At 37.0% G+C, this 13,910-nt stretch overlaps 1 protein-coding gene across 2 annotated transcripts in view; it reads left to right on the forward strand.

Annotated features, from left to right (window-relative positions):
• Positions 1–13,910, forward strand: part of tesk1b (testis associated actin remodelling kinase 1b) — a 35,586-nt gene that overhangs the window by 17,814 nt on the left and 3,862 nt on the right. For both annotated transcript variants that reach the window (XM_065248716.1, XM_065248717.1), the window contains exons 4-8: positions 3,756–3,804; positions 5,795–5,941; positions 6,052–6,134; positions 11,968–12,058; positions 12,265–12,348. In XM_065248716.1, the coding sequence (XP_065104788.1) occupies positions 3,756–3,804; positions 5,795–5,941; positions 6,052–6,134; positions 11,968–12,058; positions 12,265–12,348 (454 nt within the window). The remainder of the gene's footprint in view (positions 1–3,755; positions 3,805–5,794; positions 5,942–6,051; positions 6,135–11,967; positions 12,059–12,264; positions 12,349–13,910) is intronic.

Here is a 13,910-nt window from a genome sequence, read left to right on the forward strand (position 1 = left end):
AACGGTCCAACCCCCATGTCTCTACGATGTTCTGATGTGGAGATATAAGGCTTTGTTTACTCTGTTGCTAGGGTACTGTATTTGGTTGCTAGGGGCGTGGCTTGGGAGTGGCCAATGATGTGCCCAGTGATTACACTCCGAGTCACAAGTAAAACAGTCCAACCCCCGTGTCTCTACGATGTTCTGATGCGGAGATATAAGGCTTTGTTTACTCTGTTGCTAGGGTACTGTATTTGGTTGCTAGGGGCGTGGCTTGGGAGTGGCCAATTATGTGCCCAGTGATTACACTCCGAGTCACAAGTAAATGGTCCAACCCCCGTGTCTCTACGATGTTCTGATGCGGAGATATAAGGCTTTGTTTACTCTGTTGCTAGGGTACTGTATTTGGTTGCTAGGGGCGTGGCTTGGGAGTGGCCAATGATGTGCCCAGTGATTACAGTCCGAGTCACAAGTAAAACGGTCCAAACCCCGTGTCTCTACGATGTTCTGATGCCGAGATATAACTGTTTGTATTTTATGTTGCTAGGGTGCTCAAAAGTGGTTGCTAGGGGCGTGGCTTAGTAAGTCTGTAAGGATCCTGAGAGACTGATTGGATGCCTGAGTAAAATGAGCCCACCCCCATGTCTCTATGACACTGTGGTGCAAAGATATCCATCTGGGCATTTTATAATGGCAGTCTATGGGATAGGTTGCTAGGGTGCCCAAAATGGTTGCTAGGGTAACCTAACACCCCATTGTGGGGGACGTCCTGACAGAGTCTAGCACCCTCTTCAAATTTAGTAACCCACATGTTTCTACGAAATCCTCGCTTGGACCTATGACCCATCAAAGTTTTTGCAATGTTAAGTCTATGGGATTTTCCCCCATTGACTTTTCATTAGGGCACTTTTGGGAGCCTCTTACACCCCAGGGGTACAACTTACACCCCAATGTGATGTATGTTCTTACAGAGTCTACCACCCTCTTCAAATGTTGTAACCCACATGTTTCTACAAAATCCTTGAGCGGAGCTATGACTCGTCAAAGTTTTGCCCAATGTTAAGTCAATGGGATTTTTCGGGTGGTTTTTTGCCCCCCTTTCGGATATCCTGCACCCGATCGCTTATAAAAGATATAGCCACCATCTCTTCAATAAGCCGGTCGATTTGAGTCCTTATTCATGGGTCTACGACAAACCGTGCGGGACGAGTTACGCGCCGAAATTTTGTCCAGAAATAAGAATAATAATAATAATAATAATATCCCTGAGCAATAGTAATAGTGATGCCTTGCATAAATGCAAGCACCACTAATAATAAGTTTAAAAGCAATAACAGTATGTTGGCTTTTTCAAGCCAACATAATAAGTTTAAGTGCAACAACAGTATGTTGGCTTTCTCAAGCCAACATAATCATGTGCAAAATAGTACATGAAGAGATGTTTGTAACTGTATGCTTCTTATTTTATACTCTTAATTTGCATCAGGGCCGGAGTGGGGCCACTTTTCAGCCCGGGAGTTTCAGGCCCAAGACCGGCCCACTTTTTCCATAGTGTTATTCCAAATTAGCACTTTTTTCAAATTGGATAAATAAAGCAACAGTTCAGCTCTTACTATAGTTTTTATTAATATCATGGTTCAACAAATAAGGTAAAAGTTAAATAATATTTCACTTAAGATAAGAAGTTAACAAAAATATTCCTCTACAGTCTAAAAAAAGGCTTGGTTACTTTTTACCCATAATGGGTAAATATTGGACAGAACACATGCTGGGTTAAAAATTACCCAATGTTGGGTTGTTGTTATGCAACCATGGATTATAATAACCCAACATTTGGGTTAAAACAACCCAGCCCTGGGTCAATTTTAACCCAGCAGCGTGTTCTGTCCAATATATAAAATATATAAATAACCCAGCCCTTTTTAGAGTGTATTCCATAAGGAAAGGTTGATAAATTATTAGCATTGCTAATGCTATGAGGCCGATGATTAATGCAAATAGAAATATAAAAGTCCTAATTAAAAAAGAAAACAATTTGACAAAAATATTGAATACAATATTGGGTAAATGGCATAACAAGTGATTTATAAGCTTTAGGCTGGTCATTTTTGACTGGGAAAACAAAAGGTGTTATAGGGTTGTGAACACAACCTGAGGGTTAAATAACTTTAATTCATATTGTTTATTCATGGCCTCCTCATTTTCAGCGGGGGACTGGTTTATATGCTGCTCAGAAGCTGCTTGCATAATATTTGCAAAGTCTATGAATCGCCATGTATACACAAAAGTAATATTTTAACAAAAAAAAATGTTTGGCTTGTAAATAGTTTGACAACGGTATTAGCTGAACAATTACGTTGCTAATGCTAATCATTACTAGGCTTATTTCTCTTTAAGTTACCTGTTGTCTCTTTTGTTTGTCCTCTTGAAAATAAATCTGTAAGTTTGGCACATTTGGCAGCATCCTCCTCCAATGGATTTTTTCTTCAACCTGTTTTTTACGCCCTCCTCCTCTCAGACGCGTAATGTTACGGTAGGGCCGGCCCAGCAGACTACCGGAGAAAAGTTTTCTTGGACGTGCTATGGACCGAACCAACTCTATGGGAGGGGAGGGGAAAACTCCTTCACATGGTACAACCCATGCAGAGGCTGAGCGCGCTGTGTCAATGCGAAACGCGTGAAGTGTCATTTAAGAGAAGATAAACTCACTAACGTGACAAATGTAAAAAAAAAAAAAAAACTCGACCGGCCCAAAAGTGAAGCGGCCCACCGGGAATTCTCCCGGTTCTCCCGATTACCCACCCCGGGCCTGATTTGCATTTACTTTTATTATCAAAATGCTTTATGACACCTAAGTCTAATTTCGCAAGAATCACCCATTAATAATTGTTGAAATTAACATTAACAAACATTAATAAATGTTGAATAAGTACACTTCATAAGTACACTTAATGTAGTTAACTAACGTTAAACCTTACTGCAAAGTGTTACCAGTTTTTTTCATAATATTTTCATTGTCTTCCATTTTGTGTTCAGCTAATCTAAATGACAGTCTTTGCTGTTGGGCAATAAACACAGCTTTGTATTACAGCATTAATATTGATGTCACATCATGATAGGTGTTGTCTATAGCCCGCCACCATACTGTAACTGCAGCCACTGTTTATATAAAGTAAAATATTTAATTGAAAGCTGGAGGGCTAGATATTTGACTCGGCAAATACAAAGGCCATTATGGAACAACATATTACTAACCATGAAATCAGAATTTATCCTAGACAAATCCCCACATAAATGCTGAGGGTGGGTTTATTTATATGTGCTGGTACAAGAAGTCTAAATCTTTTGTTTGTTTTACCTGCACCAGCTTGTGTGGTCTATGTGTGTGTGTGTGTGTGTGTGTGTGTGTGTGTGTGTGTGTGTGTGTGTGTGTGTGTGTGTGTGTGTGTGTGTGTGTGTGTGTGTGTGTGTGTGTGTGTGTGTGTGTGTGTGTGTGTGTAATTGAGAGGGAGGCTTATTGTTTGTTAATGTGATAAAGTATTCTTGTCATTACTTGTTTATTTGGCACTATTTTAACCAGACACAATCATGCCAATAAAGTATATTAGAAACTGAAATTTGAGAGAGTGAGACAGAAACTTTTATGCATACTGTGTATTGCCTTCAGAATGCAGGTGTTACATCTTACATTCTTGAGACGGGCCACTCTTGAAGAAACTTGTTGGTGCCTTTTCCTGTTTTAATGTTTTTCAACACCCTTGCCCTGTGTGTTACAGGTTTGTGGGAGTGTGTGTACATGAGGGACACCTCCATGCTCTCACAGAGGTAAGATACTACACAGCAGTGATATACATATCATTTATATTCTGACATTATTAAGAATTAAAACCTGCACAATATTCATTTTAATGACCAGTTCTTATACTTTTTTGATACAGTCTTATAGTTTAGTAGGTCAGTACCATAGATTGTAAAAAATATGGAAGTGTCCGTGACGTCGCCCATAGGTTTGTGAAGAGCTTTTTTGAGCCAATTTTTAAAGGAATATTAAATTTTCTTAAAAGAAAAATCCAGATAATTTACTCACCACCATGTCATCCAAAATGTTGATGTCTTTCTTTGTTCAGTCGAGAAGAAATTATGTTTTTTGAGGAAAATATTGCAGGATTTTTCTCATTTTAATGGACTTTAATAGAGCCCAACATTTAATACTTAACTCAACACTTAACAGTTTTTTTCAACGGAGTTTCAAAGGACTATAAACAATCCCAAACGAGGCATACGGGTCTTATCTAGGGAAACGATTGTCATTTTTGACAATAAAAATAACAAATATACATTTTTAAACCACAACTTCTCGTCTAGATCCGGTCGTGATGCGCCAGCGTGACCCCACGCAATACGTCATGACGTCAAGAGGTCACAGAGGACGAACGCAAAACGCCGCCCCAGTGTTTACAAGTGTGTTGAAAGAGGACCGTTCCGACGTTGTTGTATGTGGAATGATCCTAATTAATGTCTTTGTGTCAGTTTATTGTTTACAATGGTCCGCAAATGTGCGTTTTATATATGTAACACGTGACCTCCCTACGTCACTACGCATTTACGTTAGGTCGCGCTGGACCGGATCTAGACGAGAAATTGTGGTTTAAAAGTGTATATTTGTTATTTTTATTGTCAAAAATGACAATCGTTTTGCTAGATAAGACCCTTATGCCTCATTTGGGATTGTTTAGAGTCCTTTAAAACTCCGTTGAAAAAAACTGTTAAGCGGTGAGTTAAGTATTAATTGTTGGTGTCTATTAAAGTCCATTAAAATTAGAAAAATCCTGCAATGTTTTCCTCAAAAAACATAATTGCTTCTCGACTGAACAAAGAAAGACATCAACATTTTGGATGACATGGTGGTGAGTAAATGATCTGGATTTTTCTTTGAAGAAAATTGAATATTCCTTTAAAGCAACACTAAAGAGTTTTTGCTCTTTGCTCCCCCTACAGGTTAGAAGCGTAATTGTTCATTAGCACAGTGTCGTAAATACTGCAGCATAGCTGGCTCTGATTGGATTGTAGGTCTGCCGTAAAGCAAGTTTTTGTAGTTTTCACTCGAACTACAGCACCACTACCCGACAGTTGGAAACTTCTTTAGTGTGGTTTTGGCCGATAGAGGGCTGCAAAGCGAATGTGTGGATGAACCACTGAAACTTTTTTGGAAACGTTATTTTAAGGTAAAAAAAAACTCTTTGGTGTTGCTTTAAGTATGCGGGGTGACACGTCACCATCTTGGCAGCGTGTCACCCCGCATAACCAAAAATTGGTAAAGAGGCGGGACGTGGGTGAAGCTAAGGTTTCTGGTTGATGGTAGTGAAAGCAGTGGCAGTTCACCCATCACTCAAGTGGCCACACCCTTAATTATGCAGAACTTTAGGGCTTAATATAATTTAAAAGGCTGAGTTACAAAAAAATTTATCCCCTCACAGTTGTCATGTAGGAGAAAATTAGCACTTTTTGAACAGGGCTGTAAATGCATGTATTTCTGCTTTAAAGTTGGGCATTTTTAGTCACTTCCTTGTTTGCTTTACGATAGAGATCGTAAGGTTGCCCCTTGGTCAGTACCTTCCATGTGAAGTTACTATACTAGCATTTGTCCCAGTAGAGTAAGAAGGACTGTCCCACATCTGAATTTCATATACTTTTTATTGACCAGTTTGCCTGAACCACTCATATTTTTCCAGATACATATGGTGTCGTAAGTGGCACAGAATTTTTTTTATGTGCCCTTCTAAAGAAATGTTTGTTTTGTGTGTGTTTGTTGTAGTACATTAACGGTGGTAACCTGGAGCAGCTGTTAAACAGTGATGTGTTCCTCTCATGGTCTGTGAGAATAAGCCTCAGTATGGACATAGCCAGAGGACTACAGTACCTCCACAGCAAAGGCATATTTCATCGAGACCTCACGTCAAAGGTACACATTCACAGGATAGATGTTTTATATGTGCAGTGATGTTACAGATTTCACACAACATGGTCATGTTTGACAGTAGTGACATTCTCTCTGAATATGTTTTTGTGTAGAACTGTCTGGTGCGCTGGGAGAACGGACACTGCAGTTGCGTGGTGGCGGACTTTGGCCTGGCGGAGAAAATTCCTGATCACAGGTCAGTAAATTGCATGTCCATAACTCAAGATAAGATTAGATACACCGCACCCCTCCAGAGAAACGGTGAGGTTACCAAAGGCTGATGGATGGTCTTCCATCTTCCCATAAAGCATTTATAGCAGGGGAGAGTAAATGATTAAATCTATATCATTTAGTCACTTTAGGTTAGTGCAGCCTAGTCATGTTCTGTTGACCTTTCGGTAGGTGTGTACACGAAGCTAATGAAATTGATGTGTGAATGAAATTGATTTTACATTTCTACGCTACGCTTAAGATATGATACTGCCATTTACTCAGATGTTCTCTGTTTTATACTATGTAGAGCACACCTAATGAGAATATGAATGTTTTGTTGATCCAAAGACACTATATTATTAATTTAATTACTGTTTTATGTATCATTTTATGTAAGTAAATGCGGTAACACTTTACAATAAGGTTGTATTTGTTAACATCTTTGTAAAAGCATTAACATGAACTAACAATGAACAATTCAGTTTAAACAGGATTTATTCATCTTTGTTAAGGTGCATTGCGTAACTTTTAGAAGCATGTCTGGACAGAAATGCAATATAATAAACCTAACTATATTATCAGTGGTGTTTAAAGACCTTACAAAATGAACTGTATTGTTATTATTACCTTAGAATGAGCCGTTTTTATCTATTTTGCGCCACCATGTTTCTAAAGTAGCCCTAAAATTTAGGGCCTAAATGGACAAACTGCTCTATAGAGCACGTTTTTTTACTACGTTGTCTCGGACAAGGACATGTTTGTCCTGTGGCAGCTACTGTAGCTTCTCTATGCGTTTCGAAAGGGAGGGATGAGCTGTGGACTGAGCCTTTGGTTAGTTTATTGTGCACTAACTAATGTTTGAGGGTTAGTTCACCCCAAAATGACAATTTTATCATGACATGTGTTCTGAAGACAATCGGTGGTTTAGAACGACTCGGGGGGGGGGGGGGGGGGGGGTTTATGATGAAATTGTCATTTTGGGGTGAACTTAAAAATCTGACGTTAAAACTGATTTAAAAATCTATTAGTAAATGCTGCATAATTACAGCAAATTTTTTACAGTGTACCTGTATAGCACTGTTTTCACTGTCCTCAAAACGGGCTGATGTTTTCCTTGTTCTATGTTAGTCAAAAAACTGTTCTACTGACGTCAATAAAGCAGGAAATAGAGGGCTTTAGTCCAAACCGGCCGTTCGCTGTAGACTTTGAAAGGCAAATTCTGTAAAAGAAAATAAATAGAGATAGGGCGCAACGCGTCATAACCTGAAAACCACGCCCACCGGGGGGAAAACAATCCATCCGTCTCCATTCACTTTGTATTGCGAGAGGCTCCCTCCTTGTCATTTCTAGCTCATAACAAAAACATAATGCCTTAAAGCTGCTGTGTGACAGGATGTGCAGCTAACAAGCCAAAAAAAAACAGAAATAAGTTTTTACAAGTTGTCGACCCCAAAAAACGAGCGTTTAAAGACACAAAAGTGGAAACAGGCAACTTTTCATAGATATGCACCCACTAGAGGTAAACGTAGTCGCCGATCCACTTTTGTCTCCTTGAAGGTTGGGTTTTACGGCTCGACAGCTTATAAAAACTTATTTCTGGGTTTTTTGGCTTGTTAGCTGTACACCTTGTCACACAGCAGCTTTTAGGCATTTTCTGTTGTTGTTATAAGCCAGAAATGACGAAGAGGCAGCCTCTCGCAATACAAAGTCAATGGAGACGTTGGATTGTTTTCTCCCCTGGTGGGCATGGTTTTCAAATTAGCATAACTGCGCTCTGTCTCTCTGAACTTTGAGCTTTATCATTTTACAGGTATTATTTATGCCATTATAGCAACATTACAAACAAACTAGGATTTTAAATTTTTATAGTGTTTAATTTTATAGTGTTCAAACAAAAAATTCAAGTTTGTACTGTCAGGTTGCTTTTGATAAAACTGAAATTTAAAATGTAATTTCATATCAAGATAAATAACAAAATATGTTTGCAGTTACATATAAACAAGGTCATAGTCATGTATATTTACTAAAAACAAGTGTAACACAAAAATCTATCTTGTTTTGTTGTGTTACTTTTACCCACCTGCACTGTAAAAAACAACCCATAGAATTTACTCAATAAAATTGATGTAACAATTTGCACTCACTTTGTTTGAGTAAATTATATCCTATATATTTGAGTAAAGAGTACCTAAATTTAATTACTATGATAAACTAAAAAAAATAGGTAAGGTCTACCTAATTTTTTTCATAACTAATTACTTATAAAAAATGAGTAACATTAACCCTAATGGTATTAAGCCACAGATCTATTAAATTATTATTAATAATGATTAGCCATTAAGAAATATTACATATTACTTATTCAGAGAGGGTTTAATAAGAAAATAGTCATACACAAGATTGCATAAATTGCTTGCTTTATTGACCAAATAACATTCTGTAAACATTTAAAACTAATTAATGGAAGTACAAAATAACCCCAATACATTTCAAGTGAAATACAACATATCATAGTTTTACATAAAGCTTCTTGAACATATTATTTCATAAAAAATAAACCAAAGTCTTCATGAGATGTTAAAAAACCATTAAAAGCAAGATTCCTAAATACTGTTCTTCACGTTATCATTAGAAAATTAAAGAAGACAATAATATGAGAGGAAAAACTGATCTCATTTACCTCAGTAGACTAGCATGCTATATCAATACAAACAAACATTTCAATTTCATTTAAAACTTAAGTGCAAATATACAACTTTATATTAGCTACATATAACTCACAGTACACATGCATAAAACATTGAACACTAACAAGAACGTACTTACATAAAATTTTAAGTGATTTAACTTCATATACAAGTCACATATATATAACATATGAACTCCGAAGTACTTTTTTGAACAGACATTAAATTAAAAAGCCCATGGAAAGGCAACGTTAATTATAAATCCGTAAATGATAATAATAATAATAAAATTGCTTCATAAATGGATCCCTTCTAAAACAAAACTCAATATATTAACAGATAAATGCAAGAAAACTTTTACAGTAATTATCTAGCATCGACAGCTTCACCGTTGTGTGTCTGCTCGACGCCCTCCCGTCTGTACATCAACCGTCCGCTGCTCTCTCTCATCACACGGCTTGCTCAAGTTCAACCACTCATATTGAGCAGCTCCGCTGTTCACGAGATTCAGACATGTAAATAATAATAATGGAAGTTAATATTTTAATCACAAATATGGATTTTTATTCGTATTCGCAGGTGCAAGAACTGGGCAATGTTTCATTCAAAGCTAACCTGACTGACATTCTAACCTTTCAATCTGTCGACAACAGAGACAGAGAAGCACGCAAATGACTAAACTTCTGGTAGATTTTACCGTTAAACAACTTAACATTTCCATTCATGATCATATCAACAAGTTAAATAAAAACTTACCTGTCAACAAACCGCAGTTCTCCCGCCGATATGATATGAAAAATGGTGACTCTAGTCCTTCCTGGATGTTGATTCATGCGCACTTTGCGGTGCTAAGGCCAATATTTTGGGGTATATGATACTTGTTTTTTAGTATTGCAGTTATTACTGTTAAAAAATGGATAGTGAAGGTAGAATATACCCATTATTTTTTTATTTTACTTGCTAGCTTATATATGTAATTAAATTATAACTAATTTTCATGGGTTAAATTTAACACCCTCAAGAGTAATTTTTTACAATGTGTGTGTTACTTTCGTCACTGCTGACATGGTGAAAAGTAACAATGCGTTACCTACGTTCAAAGTGAAATTATACTGAAGTTGTTTTACAGTCGATCAAAATTTCACCAGGTATAGCACACTTGCGAGTTATTGACCACAGGAAAAATATATCTCTGTCTCAAACATTATGTTTTTCTAAAAAATCTTACTTTCGCCCCCGCTCTCCACTACACCCGCAAATTACAGTTGTGACATGGCATGGCAATAGTTATGACAAATGATTATGTCAAGGGCCCTTAATCTTATATTTCACAATAGTTCATAGATACACTGCATTTATCAAGTAATGTGTATATTTATTTACTACATCATCATAATAAAAGCACTATCCTGTCATGTAATGAAAATATACGATATTGGTTGTATTTCCAATTTTCATACCTGTGTAAACTTGAGGGGAACTGACTTAATACATGTAATAAAAAAGACCTTTGGCCAAGTTGGTTAAAAGTCATTGCGAAAATAACTAGAAACGTGATGTAAGTTCTGAGGAAAGATCTACAATCATTTTTTTTGTACATGACACATGGACTTAAATTCTGTACTCTTATATATTCAAATCTTTATTAAGGCCTATTAGCACCACGGTATATAGAGTTCAACTCTTAAAAAGGTGGGCAAAGACGTTTTATAAGCTCAGTATATTAAAAACAAGTAAGCTTTATGCTGTGCCTGTTCAAAATGTTGATTCAGACATTTAAGAAATATTTGATATATTGATATGTGGCTGTCAATATATGACTAAATAAAAAATGAAGAATTAAAATAAAGCACTTCTCAGTTTAAGGATGGTAAAAGATTTGTTTTTTAGGTAAAGATACAACCATGTCAAAGACCCTTTCCAGTATATCACATTGATTTTGAAGATCTTTATAAACTATGCAAAAGGGCCTGAACTACATAACCTGTAAATACAAGTCAACCCTTCTCCTACATGCTGCCTCAGCACAAACATTACATAATAGGACGGCACATAAGTATAACACATTACATAAACCCAAACTGTGTGTGAGCGAGATGTAAGTGCTCTGTATCTGCGTAAGAGAATGTGTGATGTCAGTGTTTCCGTCTTTATACTGTAACCCCTTGTGTTTATTTTAACGGTGACATTTCAAGTGTGTGTGAAGCAGTTAGAGAGGCATTGTAGACAAGAAGCTCTATTTTAAACAATGTCGATATTTGTTTTAACATCAGATAACGTGTTTGCACAAGCCTTGTATTTACATCTATAACCGTGAAGTTGGTATTTGTAGGGGACACATAGCCGACTGCTAAATTAGGGCTATTCAGAAAACTCTCCTAATAAGGAGAAAGTATTTCAGCTGCTTGCTCCTGTAGATTTCCTCAGCCTGAGTAACCCTCAATGTCCACATTCTCCAATGGTGTTTACACTGCAGAGTATTACTCCATTTATCTCTCTTTTCTCATCTCTACTCTGTCTATTTATGCATAGTGTTCAGACCCAGACCAAAATTAAACTAAGGAAGTATGTCTCAACAGGCTATAAATGTGCCAGGCTATATTTAAGAAGTGTTTTGTCGTTTTTTATGCTCACACACACATTGACCTTGGAAGCTATATTAGTGGATCTCTTTGTAATTTTCATGTTAAGATAATGATATTTACTGTATAATGTACCTAACACAGAAACCAGTTGACGTTATTAGATCAACACCACATCATGATATATTTTGGGGGGGTGGCATAAAGTGGGTAGCACTGTTGCTTCAAAGCAAGAAGGTCATGCCCCCCGGCAAGGTCAGGTGGCCTTTCTGTGTGGCGTTTGCATTTTTTTTTTCCCGTGTCAGGATGGGTTTACTCAAGTTTCTCCTACAGGCCAAAAACATGCAGGTTAAGTAAATTGGAGATGTGAGATTGCCCCTCCATGTTCAATTCAATAAAGAATAGCGTTAAGAATAAACAAAAAAAAAAAAAAAATACTAAGGACCAAATTATAGCAAATCCTGAACACCCACACACAGAGTAAATGACTATTCATCATAAAATATGATTTAAAGGTTCACTTAAAGTAAATGGTTGTCTTTTTCAGTGATGGAACCGACAAAGAGACCTTGGCTGTTGTCGGCTCACCTTACTGGATGGCTCCAGAAGTGCTGAGAGGAGAGCATTACAATGAAAAGGTTGGACGCTGGGATTGATTACTGGCATTAAAGTCCTTGTAGATGAGTGTTTCACCTAGATTACTTATCAGAGTACTGCTAATGCTTTGTGTAATAATGTCTGATGGAAAGTCTGTGGCACTATTCGGTTGAATGGAAGATATCAACTGTTGTATGTTGTTAATTATAGATTTTGTGATTTTTAAAAAACTATTTTCTTTTTAAAGGTGGATGTATTTGCATATGGTATAATTCTCTGCGAGATCATTGGCCGGATACAGGCGGATCCTGACTTCCTGCCACGGACTGAGGTGAAACACAGGAAATGTAGTACCTTAAAGCTATATACAGCCACAGATGAGACCATTTCAATGGTCTCTTTCAGTTTTTCAGCCAAATTCTTAATAAAAAGAATGTTTTGATTTGCATTAATTTACTGAAAAATTGAAATGGGAAAAACATGGTAAAAATAACTAAAAAGATGCTGTTTTCCAATATTCAACAGTGCAGAGAAAACAAGTAACAATTTTTTAGCAACACAATACTAATGTTTTTACATGTATTTTAGGAAAACCCCAGATTTTTATTTACATCTCTCCATCTTTAACATTTGCTGTTGGGTGACTTAGGTTTGCTTGACCTAGATATTGAACAGAAACTGGACTGAAGTAGTCACAATACATCTAAAAATGATGATTAAAGTCAAAACTGGAGTGGTCTCTTAATTATTTCCGTGGCTGTATATATGTACAGTGTATATGAATGCGTACATGCATTCAATACTAGTAAATAGTAAGCAATAAGCATGCTGATATTCACATTTCACATTTGCACATTTGATATTCACTTAAAGGACAAGTTCGGTATTTTAGACTTAAAGCCCTGTTTTCAGATTGTTTATGGTGAAATAGAATGGTTTTGACTGAAATTTCGACATTTGCGGCTGCCCTGAGAATTTTCGCGTGTTTGTGTTTCAGCTCAGACCTCTACAATGGGTTTAATGGTGCACTGGAACAATCCTTCCTAAAATGCATTAAACTTTCATTTACAAAGACGTGAAACTCACCGAGTGGTCAGGGGTGTTCACTGATATGCTCACACAAAAATCGCTGCAAAAGATGCTTTCCGACAGCTGTTTTAGAATTCGTTGTTAACTTGTGGACCTATTTTTCCAAACGCCTCACACCCGTACATTCTTCCGCTTAGAGCTTGAATAATAGACACTCCAGCCCAGGTGGTGGCGCTAATCCACCTTTGCCAATTGCAAGAATAGAAACAAAATTCCCGGCGCGGAGTAATACCATACCTCACAGCACAACTAATACAAGTCAATGGAGTTGGTAAAAACTAAGATAAAACCTGTTGGAATGCATCTTTTGGAGCGATTTTTGTGTGAGCATATCAGTGAACACCCCTGACCACTCGGTGAGTTTCACGTCTTTGTAAACGAAAGTTTAATGCATTTTAGGAAGGATTGTTCCAGTGCACCATTAAACCCATTGTAGAGGTGTGAGGTGAAACACAATCACGCGAAAATTCTCAGGGCAGCCGCATATGTCGAAATTTCTGTCAAAATCGTTCTATTTCACCATAAACAATCTGAAAACAGGGCTTTAAGTCTAAAATACCGAACTTGTCCTTTAATATTTATAAAGATATTCTCTTGATGTGTGCGTTTGTGTGCGTGCGTGCGTGCGTGCGTGCGTGTGTGTGTGATTTAAAGTTTTCTACTTAAAATCATGCTTCATAATGTAAAGAACATTCTGTGGAAATATAACCTTGATGTCTTTAATACTGACTGAGTAAGGCCATACCAAAGAATGAAATTAAAGTGAAATCAATTGATGAACTCAAACTTTTATGCTCATTATTA

This window comes from Paramisgurnus dabryanus, chromosome 2 (assembly GCF_030506205.2).
Source record: "Paramisgurnus dabryanus chromosome 2, PD_genome_1.1, whole genome shotgun sequence".
In the NCBI taxonomy this organism is placed as follows: domain Eukaryota; kingdom Metazoa; phylum Chordata; class Actinopteri; order Cypriniformes; family Cobitidae; genus Paramisgurnus; species Paramisgurnus dabryanus.